This window comes from Stegodyphus dumicola, chromosome 2, assembly GCF_044657685.1.
Source record: "Stegodyphus dumicola isolate Sdum_Otavi_A_Nest chromosome 2, ASM4465768v1".
NCBI classification, from domain to species: Eukaryota; Metazoa; Arthropoda; class Arachnida; order Araneae; family Eresidae; genus Stegodyphus; species Stegodyphus dumicola.
In genome coordinates, this window is record NC_140769.1 from 144002286 (window position 1) to 144021721 (window position 19436).

Consider the following 19436-nt stretch of genomic DNA (forward strand, 5'->3'; position numbering starts at 1 on the left):
GAACCGGGCTGTAAAATTTAAAAGCACCTGTTACTATTTTCGGGATTAAAGTTCATTGTTTTACGCTGGACGCTTCTGGAAACTAAAGTATTCCGCATGCAAACTGAAGAGGATGATTCCCGTAAAAAGATTCTCCATAAGAAAAGATTTCATAGAGTATATTTCGATGGAATTAAGTAGGCGTAAGTGACCAGCGATAGGATATTAAGTTACTTGCTGCGCAGCTGGCAGTAATAATAATTTTAGGTTTTTTAAAAAGCAAGAACTCAAAACACTATACCGAATAATTTATTGGCTATATTTTAGTAAAAACCAAAACAGGCAATCTCACAATCTTTTCATATTTATCAGCATTTGGAAGCTAGCTATACTTCTCCACCATCACTTTGATCCAATCTACTTTATCGGACACCTTACTGAAAATAACTTTATTCTGAGGCATAGCACAGAGTCCACCCATAAAATTGCTCGCCGTAGCATAGCTTGTGTCTCCCATAACATACCATCTGGGCCCCAACATGCAGGCCAGTGGTCCTCCACTGTCACCCTAAAAGAAAAACATAGAATTCACATTTGACGGAATTCCACTTTATGCTACAATGCATACATTTATTCGCAAAACGCAATTTGTTTCGAAATAATTTTATCGTTCAGTATTTCTATTTCCGCTTTTCTCGGTTACTGTTCTCGCGTATCCTCTGTTATAATACTCAGTTATATAACTTAATGCCACCCAACCGGTATGGGCCAACCAGCGGCCGAGCGCTAAAGTCGCTGAACACTGGTAGTTCGGTCCGAGGTTCGAAGCCCGACTGCATGGGCGTTTTCGTGGTTTCCCCGTGTGTAATGTATATATGAGCCAGTTTCTCTTAGAAATTCCTCCACGAAGGCATCTCTCCCTTTAGGCAGATGGCCCTTGAAGCTTTGCCATAATCACATACACACACGCCCAACCGGTATAGTGGTTAGCGTCGTTGACTGCCGTGCCGAAAGGCCAGAGCTCGAATCCCGGAGATGGCACGGATGTTTGTAAATGTATAGTGTCGTAGCCGCATGGCGGCACTCCACGTATGCGGCGAGCCGAAAGTCCTCTCGTGTGGCTGGTGGAAGGGGAGAGTGGGGATAGATGACAGGTGAGAGCAGGATCCGGACACCCGGGCTTCTTACACTGACTATTCGGGTATCGTCCGAATCCCGCAACTGTCCAGAAAAAGAATATTGCAAACAGGGGCGGATGGTGGGAGACAGGCGTATTGCGTATTCCTACAATACCAATGCTTATTATACAATATATAAAGATACTTACATCAAAAAGTGGTGTTACTATGTTGAATTGCCACAGTAGTATTACATCGTTTTAAATTATACATTAATAGTGCACTATTATAATAGTCGACGCAGAGACGATAAATTAATACATACAATTAATAATATTTCCTGAATTCTACACAGACATTGCAGAGCGGTATCAATGCGCATTGTTATAACCTATAACTATAAATAACATTAATATTACATGCATACATACAATACATTAATACATAGATAATATAAAAGGTGCATTTGAGATATTAATACATTATACATTAAAAGTGCACTCGATGTATTAAAATATACAATAATAAAAGTACTTAAACTACAGACATTTTGGAGAGCAATACCAGCGAGCATTATGCAACTTATAACTATATACATTATACATTAATAACATGCATAAGTCCATTACATTGACACATACATACATAACATAAAAAGTGCATTCGATATAGCAATGCATTATACATAATACATTACACATTAATAGCATGCTCAATATATTAATACATACAATACTAAAATTTGGTAAACTCTACAGACATATTGCAGAGCTGTACCAGTGCACATTATGCAGCTTATAACTATATACATTAATAATACATTCAAACATAATGTTTGTTGGTAAGTTCAATAATCAATAATTATTAAATAGCTTACCTTGAATTTTCATCGACTTATAGTTACCTGGAAATACTTGAATTTGACACAGTGAAAAGACTCAAAGAATTGAATAAGATTTTGACTTTATCAGCAGTTAGAATTGTTTACAATGAGTTCATTCTTTCTTAGCATCGAATGCTAGTCGTTTGGTTTTATTTAATCTGTTGCCACAAACACACGGCAAAATTTAAAAAAACGTTACGAGTTAAACATCTGGCGCGAGGGCAACGCCATCTATAGAAAAGATAAAATAAGGTTCAGTTTTTAAAAACTGAACACATACATTACATTAACACATAATATATGTATGCATTTATTATTAATGGGAGAGGGATGAGAGATCCTCGCACCCGTCCCGCCCCGGGGCGCTCTTCATGAAAATTGGGGCGAAACTGAGCTAAATCGCACTGTCACCTTAAGGCGCTCAAAGCTGTTGCCAACGACAAGCGTAAACTTGCGCTCCTTGCCACGAGGAATTTCATCGGCTTGGGCTGATTATAGGTCAGACAAGTGAGCAACAACAACAACAATAATGAATCGAATTAGTTAAAACAGCAGTATTAATTCGAAATCTAAATTTTCTAAAATTAGATACTTAATTTTAGAAAATATTCAATTTTACTAGATTTCACTTAAACGCTATCCCATCCTTCTTCGTTCTTCTCATAATATCCACTCACCAGAATTATACGCAAATATGAGAACAAGCAGCATAGTTTAAAACTGGGGGGTTAACCTTTATGGTAAGACTATCAGAACTTGCACCACGTCGCTGGTACGTCTGCTTGAGTATCCTGCTGTGTTTGTGACGGTTAAAGTTAATTAATCGCTAAGCTTTGGTCGATGTTTTCCCAATTTAGTGATAAAGTAACCTACAAAGTGTTGTGGTTTAGAGTTTATGATTTTACATAAATAATTTCAATCTTTGCAACAAGGGCATGTCGCCTCATTTTATGTTTTTGTGAAAAGATGAGCTAGTCAATGTAATTGCGTTAGCCTTCTAGTTTGTAAAACCATCAGGAATGGATCAATAAATAGTTATTCGGTTTTATCTTGTGTTTATGTTGACATTTAATAGCTGCAAGGAGACTTTTCAGTTCTTTCAAATAACTCTGATGTTAACTCCGTTAGTTAAATACTCAGTTAAAGTTAATTTCGCACGTCATACGTCCGCTGGAATACTCTCGTGGATAATTACGGTTGCAGTTATGACTAAGCATCTGTTGTTTAAAGAACTTGGATACTTGCGCTGACAGAAAAATTTTGCCCAGCTTTCCGGATTTTGTTTGAAACATTTCAGTGTAGAGAGCGATCCCATAGTTCCATTCGCCTCCCTCCACCCAACTCTGAAATGAAGTTTGAAATAATGTTTCATGTTTTACACATGATGTACAACACATTTCAGTCTAGAACAGCCTGCTACTATATCAAGTCTGTTTATTTTCAAGGTGCTATTAAATCTTTCACAACTGCCGGATTAGTATGTTTCAAATATTAAATGTCCTTATTCCAACGTAATTTAATCGCGATCAGTAAGGCTAGAATTACCGTTCAAAAATAAATCTCTCTCAGTTTTAAAGACCTATTTTTACAAAAAAAAAAAAAAAAAGTCTTAAAAATCCCTTTAAGCATGATTTTTGTTGCTTCTAATTGCATATAATCCTTGATGTTACATCAGATTTTTTTCTTTTAATATTTATCAGAATAGTTCACATTGCAATTTTTAATTATTTCGAAATATTTATGAAATGACTCTTTTTCGAATCAAATTTGCGACGTAGACTTTGCAAAAAAAAAAGAGGGACAGTTCTTTATCTCCCGTTCTACTGAGCCGACTAACGAAATTTAAATTCCGCTTTTTATGTCTTGAAAGGGCGACTTAGGATATATATTAGATTTATATATAGAAAATTGTTTCAACGTAAGTATTAAATCGGACTTTTTCTGAAATGACAACTTTTTTTTTTTTTTTTTTCCATACTTTCATTCTATGACTCAAATTATGCCTAGATATTAAATTTTGCAAAATTTGGCGAAAATCTTACCGAGAAATTTAAAAACTTATATTGTTGCACTTTTTTTCAGTTTGCACCAAGAATAGTTAATTCACTTGGCAAAATTTTTAATTTATAGTAACCTATTTTTTTTTTCCTTTTTACTGCGCAGGAGAGAACAAAAATGTTCATCGTTCATACTTTCAAATAATTTCAGCAAAGTTCGTCAACCACATTCGGCGTTATTTTCGCTTATAACAAATATGCCAAATTTCAAAACGCGTCAATATACTATAAATTTGATTATCTCTAATGTTTTTGCAGATATGCCTAGAAGTACATCTATTTAAAGGTTGTGTAAAAATCGTATAGCTTATAATTCAAAAATTATTTCGAAAAATTTACAAAAATTACTAAAAAATTAAAATTTAAAAAATAAATCAGAGAATATCTGCGAATTTTATTTCGATTAAAACTAAATTTCGAACTGTGTATGAAGGAATCAAGTAAGCTTAATAAAAAAGACATATTAATAAATGTAGTGGGGGAGTTGAAGATGCTAAATAACAATTCCAAAGTGTTTTACACACCACAGAACATTTAATAAAGAAAATCAGAAGAAGGTACAAATTGAATTAAATACAAGTGCCGTTTGATCCAAACAGGATTCTGTAGCTTTTGCCAGTCTTATCACTCAACCGATTAGTGCCTACTCGCACTTGCTGATGCATTATACAGTCAATTTACCACCTTCGCGTGGAAAACTTCAGTTCCTTATTCTACACCTTCACGTGTAGACAGACATCTGACCACCTCCGCGTGGGATAGCAGAAGAAAGTCTCTGTCATACTCCTCTTTCACCTCGCTGCTGGCGCATCGGTGAGGCCCTCTGGTGGTTGTGTCGCACTTACAAATACCACATAAATATATATCAAATTCGATTAAAACTGTGGAGCTAAAATTGAGAGCTAATGTTCTAAAAATTGCGATTTTTACAAAACTTGATTTTTTGGCATAATTTGAGTCGTAGGATTGAAATTTGGAAAAACTTGGTAAGGTATTTCAAAAGAGCTCCTATTTTGTGTCAAAATACCTATGTTAGAACAATATTTTACATATATCTAAGTTTGTGACTGTACGTACTTACAGCTTTAAATTCCAATCCTCAACACTTTATTATTTTGTTTGCAACAAAGCTCTGAGTTAATTTCGAATTCATTTTGATATCAGATACAGTTTAATCGAAATATATGTTCTATTGTGAGCAAATATCCCATATTAAAACAACTAGTCTTATATGGTGACATATAAAATTCCCAAAAATTTCACCGTAGTGCATTAAAAAATAAATACATACATGGCAAGGAGAGTTAAAGTAGTTTTGATGATTAACGCATATCTGATGAGTGGTATCGTGGTCACATTCACTCGTAGACAAGACGGTCTGCACTGTTTGCTTCAGTACGTGGTCAAATCCAGAACCTATGGGGGGAAAAAAGAGAGTAAGGTTCGCACTCAATTTTTTTAAACTTTTTCGCATGTCTGGCTTTACATTAAATAGAAAATAAATTTGTGTCGGGGGGAGGGCGAAATGCATTGCCTTCGGCATGCTGTGATCCTCGAAAATATCTCGCTTGATTCCTATGCTATAATTTGTGGGCAACTTCTAAATCTTATATAAAGCCTAACACACTGTTGGTACTAAGAGTGGGAAAAATAAAAGCTTGCACTGAGCATAGAAATATGCTGCATATTGTTACGGATTTTGTATTTAGTTAGCTATTTTTAGTAGAATTATGATTAATATTGTTTTATATCCTAGTGCAATGCAGCACAAGACGTATTTTAGAGAAAGCTACGCCGAAAATGTAAAACACAGGAGCACGTTCCTTTAACCTTGAATGAAAGTTTATCTCAGTAATTTATATTTAATTTGAATAAATGTAATTGACTACTATGTTAGCTATAACCGTAATTCTACACGTTTGCGTCCCAGAAACCTCGAGAAAACAGAAATTACCAGAAATTTCTCGCGACCGATTAAAAAGCTTTAAAAAGCCGGAGAGAGCCATCTCAGCTCAGTTGTCTAGTGAGTTGTTGTTGTTATTATCGCTCATCGGATTAGCTTTCTCTGCGCTGTGGATTACGTTCTACTTAACGTTTTAGTAGTTTAAAATATAGCTGCTGATTATACTGTGTGATATTGTGATATTGTACAAATATCTTTGAGGAAAAATCCAGCGTTTTGCTATATTTCTTGTGAAAAGAGTAAATTTTATTAATTTTTTATCGGACTTGTGCATTCAATATGTTACGAACGCGAACGCACGCAACAATTTTTGGTGTCAGAAGTGGGATTGAATGCCAATAACAAGAGCTATGGAAGAACAATTAACTGTATTTGCTGCCTTCCAAGAAAAGATGGAAGGGGCCATCAACTCCGTTAAAAAAGAAATGAAAGCGTGGCAAGAAAAGATGAAAGAGCCCAAGATTCCGTTAAAGCAAAGATGTCTCGCTTGATTCCTATGCTCTTGTGTAACTTGTTCCTAAACTCTTGTGTATTGTTAGAGTATGCACACTTTTATCACTGGCACCCTAAAGAAATGCAGTTACTGTGTCATAAATGTAAAAATGTCATGCATCGATTTATACAAGAAGCACATGAAGAGAAAAATATCTTTTTAAGAACGAATTTCGTCTTGACAGCTACTTCGGAGGTAGCTATTTTCGCTGACTATTTTCGTTTTTTAGGTTGTAAGGTATATTTTAATTTTATAAAAGTTATTTTGATTTAATTATGCTTTCCTATTGTTCCTCGTTTCAACTTGCAACTCCCTACCAGAATGAGTTTTTAGAATCGCAGTGAATGCAAATGAGTTAGAAGTAGCATTTAAGGAAGGTCAGGTAACTTTTAAAGAAGATTTGAAAGCGCTACAAGGAAAGATTGAAGCAGGTCGAGAGGAAATGAAAGGAGAAATTACCTGTATAATAGAAATTAAATTCGAGATTATGGAAGGTAGAATAGACACAGTTGAAGACAAAGTTGGAGAAATTCAAGAAAGACTTTCTGCAGTGGAGAAACAAATTGAAGAAAGAATTTCTACCGTCCAAGAACAAATCGAGCAACAAATTGAAAACAGAGTTTCTACTGCCGTCGTCAAAGAAGGCGACACCATAGATGCATAGTGACAGCAGGACGCAATTATGATGGTATTAAATTTTTACCCATGCCTGCTCGTCCCTCTCTGAAGTTATCCAAGTATAATGGGAAGACCTCTTGGCCAGTGTATAAGACACAATTTTCTGTAGTGGCGGATGCGAATGGATGGGATTCCAAACTGAACGACAGGAACATATAAAATCATAGAAAATCATAGAAAAATCAAGCAAATCTCCAAATACTATGCTAATAATGTAAGTTACGTTTTTGCTGTTAGTGAGGAACACGTGACCCTTCAGAAGACAAAGTTAACCAATTAACCGAATTCCACGAAGGAAGAAGTAGAATAGACGCCACTTAATGTGACTGCAGTTTTAATGTTACCATTCGGATATTGTTATCAGTTTGGCGATTTTCGCCCATCTGTACACGAAAACATGAAAAATGCATCGCTTGTTTTAATGAACAGTTCGGTTAATATGATCACACCATTATACAATAAAATTTTAGACCAAAGTCAAGTCGCCAAATAAAAGATAAATTGGCCAAATAAAATTTTTTAATCTTATTAATATTATAAAATTGCCAAGCGACAAAGAAATATCGCCAAGTGAGATATTTAGTCGCCAAACAGATTATTGTAATCATTTAAAATTAGACAAAAGCAAACTTGTGGCATAGGCTTTGAACAACTCTATCAATCTTGAGAGCGATCATACCCAAGACTTGCTTCTTCAGAGGCAAAAATTATAATATCTTTCCCCTTGAAAAAATATTTCAGAATGTTTTTTTCCTTGAAAAATTATTCATAAAAACGTCTACGCGAAACCAAGGTTACATTTTGGCTGATTTAAAATTTAATATGGGCATGTTCTCTTCTATTGAGGGATGTCTTCCGAATATTAAGATTAGAAATACACCATCGGTCAAATAATTTCCAGAATTGTAACGAAGCATTCGTAAATGAACTGCTTTAGAAAACATTATGAAGACTTCAAAAACAAACTTTTGCATTTTCCTAATTAAAATGCTATTTATATTCTTCTAGTTATATCTATAATAAAGTACAGACGGGTTCTATAATAAAGTACGAAGTAAGCGTGAAACTTCTTCAAGACAAAGCAACAAGTCATACTTCGAAAGGTACAACGCATTTCTGTGAAGTCCCTTGACATTCACCTATGTAAAGTTACGCCTTTATTCTCTCGGAAAGAACTCTTTCTAAGTGCAAACAAACCTCGATGGAAAACCTCTTCTGTTATGAAATCATGGCCTCGAAAGAGAGTAAATACCTTTTGTAGTTAAATTCCTTTTCTGTTTTGAAGGATATTTTTTTCTCTTCATTTAATGTTGTGATTCAGTTAATAATATCAAAATAGTCGTGAGCAAACGTGATCACAATAAGAGGCGCGTATTGTACTGGATTAAGATAAAAGTGGCTTAGTGTCATTATGAAGCGTTTGAAACGCTAATAAAAAATAAGCGGCCAAAAGGAACAGGCAAAGGTCCTTTACCTTCTTATATGGGAATGGAGGTTTACAGTTTTGTCACAGAGAATCCCTGTTTTGTACTTTCTTCAGATGCATAACGTATGTTCTCTTTAAAACACCAAACTAAATTTCAGTTTGTGCAATTTCAAATCATCATATCAATTTAGCAAATTTTTACTTATTAACATATTATTTAATAGCGTATATTCATGTTTTACTTCCTGAAACTCTTGTGTATTGTTAGAGTATGCACACTTTTATCACTGGCACCCTAAAGAAATGCAGTTACTGTGTCATAAATGTAAAAATGTCATGCATCGATTTATACAAGAAGCACATGAAGAGAAAAATATCTTTTTAAGAACGAATTTCGTCTTGACAGCTACTTCGGAGGTAGCTATTTTCGCTGACTATTTTCCTTTTTTAGGTTGTAAGGTATATTTTAATTTTATAAAAGTTATTTTGATTTAATTATGCTTTCCTATTGTTCCTCGTTTCAACTTGCAACTCCCTACCAGAATGAGTTTTTAGAATCGCAGTGAATGCAAATGAGTTAGAAGTAGCATTTAAGGAAGGTTCAACTTACCTCGAGAGAGAGAACTAGGAATCCTGCGTAGCGCGCGTTTGCCTTTGGGCTAAGTCTCTCTAACTGCTGTTACGCTCGGCCGTATTATTACGTACGTGCCTTCTGATAATTCGCCGGCTAGTTTAAAAGAGGGACAACTACGATAGAATTGCGTTAGCTTCGATTACGTCTCTTAGTTGGATATAGTCAGTTCTTATTTTTGATTTCAAGCCCGAGTGGAGGCTTGGTTGTAAGCCCCAAGAAAGGGGCCGACTGCCCATCTTCTTTTGAGTGGATAAAGGGTAGCTAGGCTTCTTCAGTTACGATTCCTGTTATTTTGAACTAAGCGATAATTCGCATAACAGTCCATTAAGTTCCTCGACATTTAATTTAGCAGAATAAAAGTGAGGAACTTTACAAGGCAAACAAAAATTAAAGTCAAATATGCAAATTATAGTGAAAAATATTACAGAAGATTTTACATTTACTCTGTCTGAAAGGAATTCAAATCGATACATACGCACCTCTGGTTTCTCCCCAACCAGTAGCATAGCAGTGTGTTCCTGGCTGCAAATCCCATCCGAGGCTCGGCAAACAAGCAGGTTGGACTGTGTCCGTGAATTCAACAGGAGCGTTCAGTTTTATAAGAGCAATGTCGTCTTTTACACCCCAGTGTCCTCTTAACTAGCAGAAGAAAACAATACAGGGAAGTTAATAACGAACGTTCCTGAAAAATAAATTAAAAAAAATAATAAATAAATAAATAAATAAAATATGAAAGGTTTCAGATTTTAAATTACGTCCAAAGGGGCGTTTTTTTAACGTTTCGTGTGTTACCTTTATCTATTAAATATCATGACCTACGTATTCAAACCATAAAATTCAGTTTAACAGCAATATCGCGAAATAATTTTAAAATGAGCCTATCTTTAGAATTTCCGATACACAGTCTCGAACGCTGGAGGTAAAAATGTTCTTTTCCGTACGGTGTTGCCTTTGAAATCGTTTAGTTTGTGAATCAAAAATTCGTTGAAGTGTTACAAAATATGAAATCGATAATAAAACAAATTTCAAATTCCAAATTAGGGCTTCCACATGCCCATGTTCTATGGAAGATTACGTTATTCAAATTTTGATGATACCGTCATTTTTTCACAATGCGAGAAACATACATACATTTATGCAGATTATACGTTATTTAATTTTTTTTAATATAACACAGGGCTCTAGTATTTGGTGGCAACAGTTTGAAAAGTGATTCGCCGTTTGCCAAAATGCCAAAACGAAATTAATACTCCTTCAGGGCAAATTGCCCCTTGGGATTAATAATGTGAAATCTTAATGTAACTGAGTCAAAATGTTTCAAATTCAGAGAGAAACAACATATTTATTCAATAATTTATTTTCAATTCAAAGAATTATTCTGCACAGCATTTCAACTTTCAATGATGTCACAGTACTGTTTACTGACTTGTCTACTAGGCCAGAAACAGAATAAAACCTCCGAACACAGCCATGCCCGAATCTCAGCAAATTTAAATATCTCATCGATACTGCTGTGAAATCACTGATTTAGAACATAGATCGCTGTAATCTTGCGAAAATTGGTCTAATATGATTAGACGATGGGAGAACCAAAGAAAATTTTAATTTTGAATTTTATTTAAAATTCGCCGATCATTCTGCATTTTCAAATTTCAAAAATACCGAAATTATTCAAAAGCGAATAATTATTTTGAACTATTCTGAGTTACGTATTTCCTCGCGTATCTTTTCCCCTAACATTTTAGAGTCAGATTCTGAAAATTAAAAAAATATGCTCGTGATATTAACCTTCCTCACAACGTTCAGAGAATGAGTTCCCCTAAATTTTAAAATGGATTCATTCGTGCAGTGATTGTTTTCCTCTAACTAACAAAGACAAACCCTCGTAAACTATTTGCGAATGTCATGCCGAACCTTACCCATCTAAGGGTAAGAGTTTTCATTCTTCTGCCTAACCTTACCCTTCTTGCCTTACCGTTGAACTTTATGCCAGCCTAACACAAGAACCGATTCGTCACACAAGCGAAGAAAACACGAACCTGCGATTTCGTACAGTTCACATTCACCTGCTGTAATTATTTATGGATGATTGGAGGCCTAAGGAGTAGCATAAACCACAATAAAAACGGAGATTCAAGTTACAGGGAAGTAGTAATGAAGATATCTCACTAGATATTGTATGTTAATATTACTATGCATTCTTAGTGAAGTGTAAGCATTTTCATATATTTTCTTTACATAAAATGTAGGTTCTATAACAGATTAACATGTATATTATAAGAAATAATATTATGATAGTTGCCTTCGGTTTATCTATAACTGCATTTCATTTGATATGTTCTTACTATAACCGTGTCCTTCGGAAATTAAATTATCGGCATAATTTTCTCTCGTTTTTCAGAGAATAAAATTAATAAAAAAGGGGGAAAACACGAGAAAACACGGTATGTACTTATTTTCAACAACCCGCTTTATCCTTTGGTTCATATTTTTTCCAAGGAAGTGAAAAGAAAGGAATATGTCACGAAAAAAAAAAAATCAGATGTGTACACGACATGAATTCCTTTAACGTTAATATTAAATTATACGCATTTTTCCTGTATTTCATTTAAACTTATTTCATCGAATTTCATTAAAGATACACTTCTCATTCAGTTAACTCAGTTCTCACTTCGCGAAAAGGCAAAAATACATAAAACCTCAAAATATTTTTATTAAAAATTGAAAAATATAGAAAAATATGAAACATAAATACAGTTAAAACAATTTGAAGAACAATTTTTACAATTAAAAGAAGAGTTTCTACACAAAAACAAGAAATTCGGCCAGTGGGCAAGATGGCAAATTTTTCGGTGCACAAAACTGAAAAGTCACTTTTATTCTCACTCGGCAAAAAGACAAGGCGTAAAACCTTAATTTGTTGCGGACGCTATGCTGATTCTATATAGGGGTAATTTAATAACTTAAATGTTAACTCCAAAAGGGATTAAGCATGATTTAATTCGCAATAATAAAAAGAGATGTTATCTTTGTTGTTACGAAGCTTAGTTTGTCTAGATTGGCAACAAATCCACTATTCTGCTAAGTTTCAAATGTAAGCAAATGTGGCTGCTATGATAAACAAAAATTAGGCTTAGCAGCAATTAAACAACTTTTAAATTGTTGATAATTCTACAACTATAACATGCAGGTTAACTAAAGGCATAAAAACCTTAACCGGAAGTAAGAACGACATAATTCAGTCATTTTTAATGCAAAAAATGCGCAATTTACCAACATATAAGAGTAAAGAAACTGAGATCACTGAGCCGGTTAACAGAGTGGATATATATATATATACAGTCAAAAGTCGTTAATTCGGACACCCATAATCCGGAATGATCTATAATCCGTAATTCAAAGCTAAAAGCGTTCTGCGCATGCGCCGCGTTGACACATGCGCATAGGCGTTTACGCGTGCGCGTAAGACTTTTACAACTGCGCATATCCGTGTGCACAAGCGCAGAATACGTTTTTGCGTGCGCGTTTAATGCATAACGGACGGTATAAGCTAAAATTATCTAATTATCTATTTCAGTTAATGTTGATGATTGCGTTGTTCCTTGGATCCGGCTTATTATTTTTTGCAGACTGTAAGAGCAATTTTATAAAAGTAAGCTTGAACTTTCGATTATGTCAAATAGAATTTCCGATGCTGGAGTTCCCAAAGGATCTACAAAACGAAAGTATGTTTCGATGTCCATCAAACAAAAAGTGCTCCAAAAAATTGCTCCAAAAAATGGATAAAGGCATATCCTTTGTTTATCTAACCGTTCCGAAATCTGTTTATCAATTTCACGGTGCTCTGCGCGGGGGGGGGGGGACGCGGCGCGCAATGAACTGGAAGTTGATCTGTCAGCACTATCGTTATCTTCAGGGCAGATGTTTTTATTTTATTCGGCTTATAATTCCTTATTAAATGTAGTATTTCATCTCGATGTACTCCGTCTTTGATATGATTTAAATCAAATTCCTCGTCATTATAAATATCACGAATACAAATCAAATAGTTTTCTGGTTGCAATTTTCTAATTTCGGCTATGCATAATGTATGCTTTACGCATGCGCGCGTTGAAAGAAATGTTTAATAAAGTAAACAAATAAATATTAAGCTTTTTTTTTTTTTTTTTTTTTTTGTAAATTTTGATACCCTTTAGATCATAATTGCTCATTATTTTATAAATTACGGTTTCATATTTTTAATTTTATAATTTCTGCATGCCATCTTACCAGATTTAAACTGATGATCTATAATCCGGAAAAATCGATAATCCGGAGCTCGTCGGGACTATATACATACATTTATATATATACATATATTTATATATACATATATTTATATACGTTTGTTGTTTGTATATTTATATATACATATATATATACACACGTTTGTTGCGGTGTATATATATATATACATATATTTATATACGTTTGTTGCGGCCGATTGCAACCAAAATACGAGTTGCACATCTACACGTTATAGCAGTCCTACATTCAAAATTTCAACGTTCTGAGGCTACTCGTTTTTGAGTTTTGCAAAATACATACATACCTACATACGTATGTACGTACAGAAGCCACGAAAAATATCTTATGAACTTATTTTAAAAATCAGTTTTATAATTCGTTTGGGGGGAAAGAGTCCTTTATTCTGTCCCTAAGTACAGATGTGAAGCAAAAACATTGCTAAATTGCAATCGATAGCGGACAGAATGGATATTTTCATTGAAATATGGTACCCGGAATTTTTCGTGATTACAATGCTTCCTTTACAAGGAAGTTAAAAAAAAAAAAAAAAAAATGGAACAATTTAATTTCAATGAAATTTAAGTCTTTTCTGAGTTTTCATTTTTAGTCAGGTTTCAATTACACAGTCTTACTTTTTTATTAAAGAGCATAACATCAAAATTAATTTTCCTTGTAATTTCATTAATACGGTAATTTCCTTAGAGATACGAACTTTTCAGCGTATCCTACGACACTTTTAAACATATGAGTATAATCTTCATATTATTCTTGTTGTTCCCAAAAGAAAAATATTACTGCATATTATAGTACATGTAATAACCGTATTAGACTCATCTATTGCATATTAACGTATATATTATAAGATATCAACGTATTAAATTCTCACCTTGTCCATTTCGAGATCAGGGTATCCGATAATCCTTTCTGCGTAACGGATTTGCTCTCCCTTATCCTTTTTGTATTTATGGTGGCTGCCCATATGGATACGATAGTACATAGGATCAGGATTGCTGTTAAAAAACGGAGGAGTGATCATTTAATGTTTACAATTAAAATAAATTGTTAAATAAAAGATTTCTAAAGAGACATTAAAAATTAATGTTAATTCTATTTTGATAGTTTCTATTCTGAATAAATTCTCTACATATCTCTATTCTGAATAAATTTCCTATATTTTATTTTATTCTGAACAAATTCATATTTTTATGAGTGTATGAAACTCCACAACTAATTTCACATTTTCTTTCTTTATATAAAAGTTGTCTTGCAGTAAAGCACAAGTCCACTTGCATTGTCTGATCCATAAGTGCATATAGTGCATTACATCCATAAAACTTATTGCGCAATTCTTGGCAGTTATATTAAATGTGTTATACAGTCAAAAGTCGTTAATTCGGACACCCATAATCCGGAATGATCTATAATCCGGACCTCAAAGCTACAAACTTTCTGCGCATGCGTAGCCTTGACACATACGCGTAAGACCTTTACGGCTGCGAATAGGCGTGTGCGCGTGCGCTAAATAGGTTTCGAATGCGCGTTTAATGTATGACGGACGGTATAAGCTAAGCTAAAATTATCTAATTCAGTTAATGTTGCAGATTGCGCTGTTCCTTAATCTTCCAATTGGATCCGGCTTATTATTTTTTGCAGACTGTTAGAGCAATTTTATAAAAGTAAGCTTGAACTTTCGATTATGTCAAAAAGAATTTCCGATTCTGGAGCTATCAAAGGATCTACAAAGCGAAAGCATGTTCCGATGTCCATCAAACAAAAAGTGGAATTGCTGCAAAAATTGGATAAAGGCATATCCTTTGTTTATCTAAACTTTAACGTTTGTTTATCTTTAACGCCGCGCCGCGCAATGAATTGGAAGTTGATCTGTCAGCATTATCCTTATCTTCAGGGCATATGCTTTTATTTTATTTGGCTTATAATTCCTTACTAAATGTATTATTTGATTTCGATGTACTCCGTCTTTGATATGATTTAAATCATATTCCTCGTCATTATAATTCCCTTCCGATAGCGAAGAAAGTGACAGGGGTTATCGAAAACGAAAAAATTTCGATTGACAAATTAGTCGGTATTCTCGACACAGCAATTATAGGACTTGAACAGCGAACTTTGTAACTGAACAAGAAATTATGTTTGTTTATAGAATTAAAGAGAATGTATTATCACATAAAAAAAGAAACAACTTACATTAAAAGAAATGTTTAATAAAGTAAACAAATAAATATTAAGCTTTTTTTTTTTTTTTTTTTTTTTTTTTTTTTTTTTTTTTTTTAATTTCGATACCCTTTAGATCATAATTGTTCTTTATTTCATAAATTACGGTTTCATATTTTTAATTTTATAATTTCTGCATGCAATCTTACCAGCTTTAAACTGATGATCTATAATCCGGAAAAATTTTTAGGCTACTCTCTCTTAAGCTATAATTACGCTCGGTCGTACTTTAGGCCCTTAATAGCTTCGCAGTCAATTAGTGTTAAGGGGCCAACTCCGTTAGAATTTTGATAGCTTCGGCTATATCTTTTTAGTTAAGAACAGTTAAGTTTTAATTCTTAATTCCAGAGTTCAAGGTCGAGTGTCGGCTTTAATTATAAAACTCCAGGATGGAGTTCTGTTAAATCTTATCTCCCGAATAAACGTAGGTTCTAGTTCTGTGAAGAGTGATATACCTCCGTGATTGAGACTGCCTGAGTACAGATCCTGGCCAGTACTTACTAAGAATTTTGCTGAGTCAACTTCTGGGGGGGGGTTGAGAACCACAATATAATTCGCTAGGTTATTTCCACAGTGCTACTAGAATACTACTTTGAAAAGGCTATCACAGTTGAAAACTAGAATAAAATTCGGCAGGTTATTTCCAAAATATTTATAAGACTACTTGGATTACCGCCCAAAACACTGGTAGTTCGGTCCGAGGTTCGAATCCCGCGAACGGGCTGGCTGTATGGGTGTTTTCGTGGTTTTCCCCATGTGTAACGTGTATACGAGCCAGTTTCCCTTAGAAAGTCCTCCACGAAGGCATCCCTCCACTTAGGCAGATAGCCCTAGTATGCTTTGCCATAATTAAATACACCACACCACCACCATACACCACTTGGATTACCACAACTAAATACCAACTCAATATTTTGCCAGGTTATTTCCAAAGCGCCAAATGATGCGTATGCTGAAGATTAATGGGTATTCTTCTGCCCCTCATCAGATTGGTCTAGCTCATTTTGAACACCGATTGCTCGCACTTTTTGTGATGTATATATATATATATATATATATATATATATATATATATGGATTTCATTGAGCGATTAAAATTCGGCTCATGCACAGGTTTGCAAATTTAGTTGAATTTTTGTAACAAAATCGTACCTAACGGCTAATAAATGGGCTGACTGATATTTGAAAATATACGGTATTAAGTATTAAGAATCGTAGGAAATGGTTAGATAAATTAATTAAATAACTATTATATATTACCACTGAGTACTTACAATTTGAAGCAGTGAGCGGCTGTCAGTACCCACTGCGAATTAATCAAAGTTCCACCACATGAGTGAGCATTGGGCTCGATGTAAAACTGCTGAAGCGAAACTTGCCAAGGCCAACTGTGAGGAATGGCAGGCTCACCGCCCACTATACGGTCCGGACTGCTGTAAGTCGTCTTGGGTTTAATAAGCGGATTGCCACAATCTGCAGGTGTAATTACAGGTTTTCCTAAAAGTTTAAAAAAATCTGATGTGTACACCACATGGCTTCTTTAAGTATTAAATTATACGCATTTCATTTAAACTTATTTCCTCCAATTTTATTAGAGATTTATTTCTCATTGAATTAATTCAGTTCTTACTTCGCGACAAGGCAAAAATGCATAAAATCTCAAATATTTTTATTAAAAATTGAAAAATATAGAAAACTATAAAACATAAATACAGTTAAAACAATTTAAAGAACAACTTTTACAATTAAATTGCAGTTTCTATATACAAGCAATTCGGCCATCGGGCAAGAAGGCAAACTTTTCGGTGCACAAAACTGAAAGTTCACTTTTGGTCTCACTCGACAAAAACACACTGAAGGCGTGGAAACTGAATTTATTGTGGACGCTATGCTGAGTCGATATATGGGATACTTTAATAACTTAAATGGTAATTCCAGAATGGATTAAGCATGATTTATTTAGCAATAATAAAAGAAGACGTTACCTTTGCTGTTAGGAAGCATAGTTTCTCTAGATTGGCAACAAATGCACTATTTTGCTGAATTTCAAATGAAAAAAAAAAAAAAATTAAGCTTAGCCGCACTTAAACAGCTTTTAAATTTTTGATAATTCTACAATTATTCTACATCCTTCAATTACTATATACGTACGCACGTATAGATGCCACGAAAAAAATCTCTTTAGAATCCAGTTTAAATCTGTTTTATAATTCGTTTGGCGGAAAAAGAGTCCTTTATTATGTTCTTACGTATAGACGCCAAGCAAAAACATCGCCAAATTGCATTTGATAGCGGTTAAAATGGATATTTTTGTTGAAATATGGTACCCGGAAGCATATAAGCATTCGATACCGCGCCATGCGCATAGGGAAAAATCGGTATTTATGATTGGACATACTTTCTGATGATATAATTTTTTCTTAGCGTAATGACATGTAGGCGGGGTTCTTAAGTTTTTTTTTTTTTTTTTTCCGTTGAATGACGCGCATGAGTGACACGGAAGCGGGAAAATTATCGTTTGTTTTCTTTGAAACGAAGACATTTATCTGCGGCGTTCAGCACGCGGCCTCCAGTTTCATGGAATAATAAGGTTATGAAATCTCTCAAAGATGCTTTTAATATCAGAAGCAACCTTTAAGGGCTTAGATTTTATAAATAGCTGAGTTCATGAATTTAGTGCAAAAACCAAAACACGACGATCTCGATCCATCTGTAAAGGCATTGTGTGCTAGTAAGTATATTATTATTATTGCAGTTTTGTTGCATTCTCCTTTCACATTACAGAAAATATTTCCTTTGCAGATGTTCAAAGTTAATGTCCATGTCTTTCACATTTCTAATATTCTGTTGCCTTAAATGAAAGAAGAAAGTGCATTCAGCATTGTCGCTGAATTTAATGCACGTGTATAAGAAAAGAAACTTCCTTCTCTGGCAAACACTATTTTTATGCAAAGGTATACAAGATGGTACACATTAAAAAATGGGCAATATTCACAAAATAATATTATTTAATTTAAAATACTTATCTCTTTTCTCTATATTATAATATACGTATATCTATTTCTCTCTTCCAAATCTACTATATTAGTCCAACTTCAAAAATAAATTTTACTTTTTCAGACTGATTATAAATATTGTGAATTTACTGTGTACTATGTTAGCTTCGAACATCGTTTTTGCGATTTCCGACTTGTCTCATGCTTTCGGAGATTGCATCTGCAGAGAATGGTACATAGGGAACATGAAATAATGAATTAATAATTACACCTTAAATATGAAGGATTTTAATTTAAGAACACATTTATTAAAAATCTCTGCAATTAATGCACATTTATGGAGCTACCACATGAAGAAATAATACTTTTTCTCTCTAGGGAAAAAATTGCTACCTTTTTTTTTTATATATATATATATTTATAAGGTATTCCTCCCGCCTTCCTAGAGTGCCTTCTTGGTGTAGTGGTTCTGCACGCTGGGCCGGTATTCCAGAGGTCCGTGGTTCGATTGCCGGCGAAGGCGTTGCTAACTTTTCATCTTGCCTGCTTCTAAAAAAATACCTAATGTCTCTACATATCAGGTTCACCACACTACAGTATTGTAAGATGTGTGATCTCATAGCAACAAAAATACAACGCACGTAATAATATTTTCGGTACTGCTATCAAAATGTAAACAAACGGTATGGA

At 34.2% G+C, this 19436-nt stretch overlaps 1 protein-coding gene across 1 annotated transcript in view; it reads right to left on the bottom strand.

Annotated features, from left to right (window-relative positions):
- Positions 1-272: 272 nt before the first annotated feature.
- Positions 273-19436, bottom strand: part of LOC118203236 (chymotrypsin-like elastase family member 2A) — a 39767-nt gene continuing 20603 nt past the window's right edge. The window contains exons 5-9 of the mRNA XM_085811174.1: positions 17025-17247; positions 14405-14528; positions 9711-9870; positions 5329-5453; positions 273-547 (exon numbers count right to left, since the gene is read on the bottom strand). Coding sequence (XP_085667300.1) covers positions 362-547; positions 5329-5453; positions 9711-9870; positions 14405-14528; positions 17025-17247 — 818 coding nt within the window. The 3' untranslated portion in view covers positions 273-361. The remainder of the gene's footprint in view (positions 548-5328; positions 5454-9710; positions 9871-14404; positions 14529-17024; positions 17248-19436) is intronic.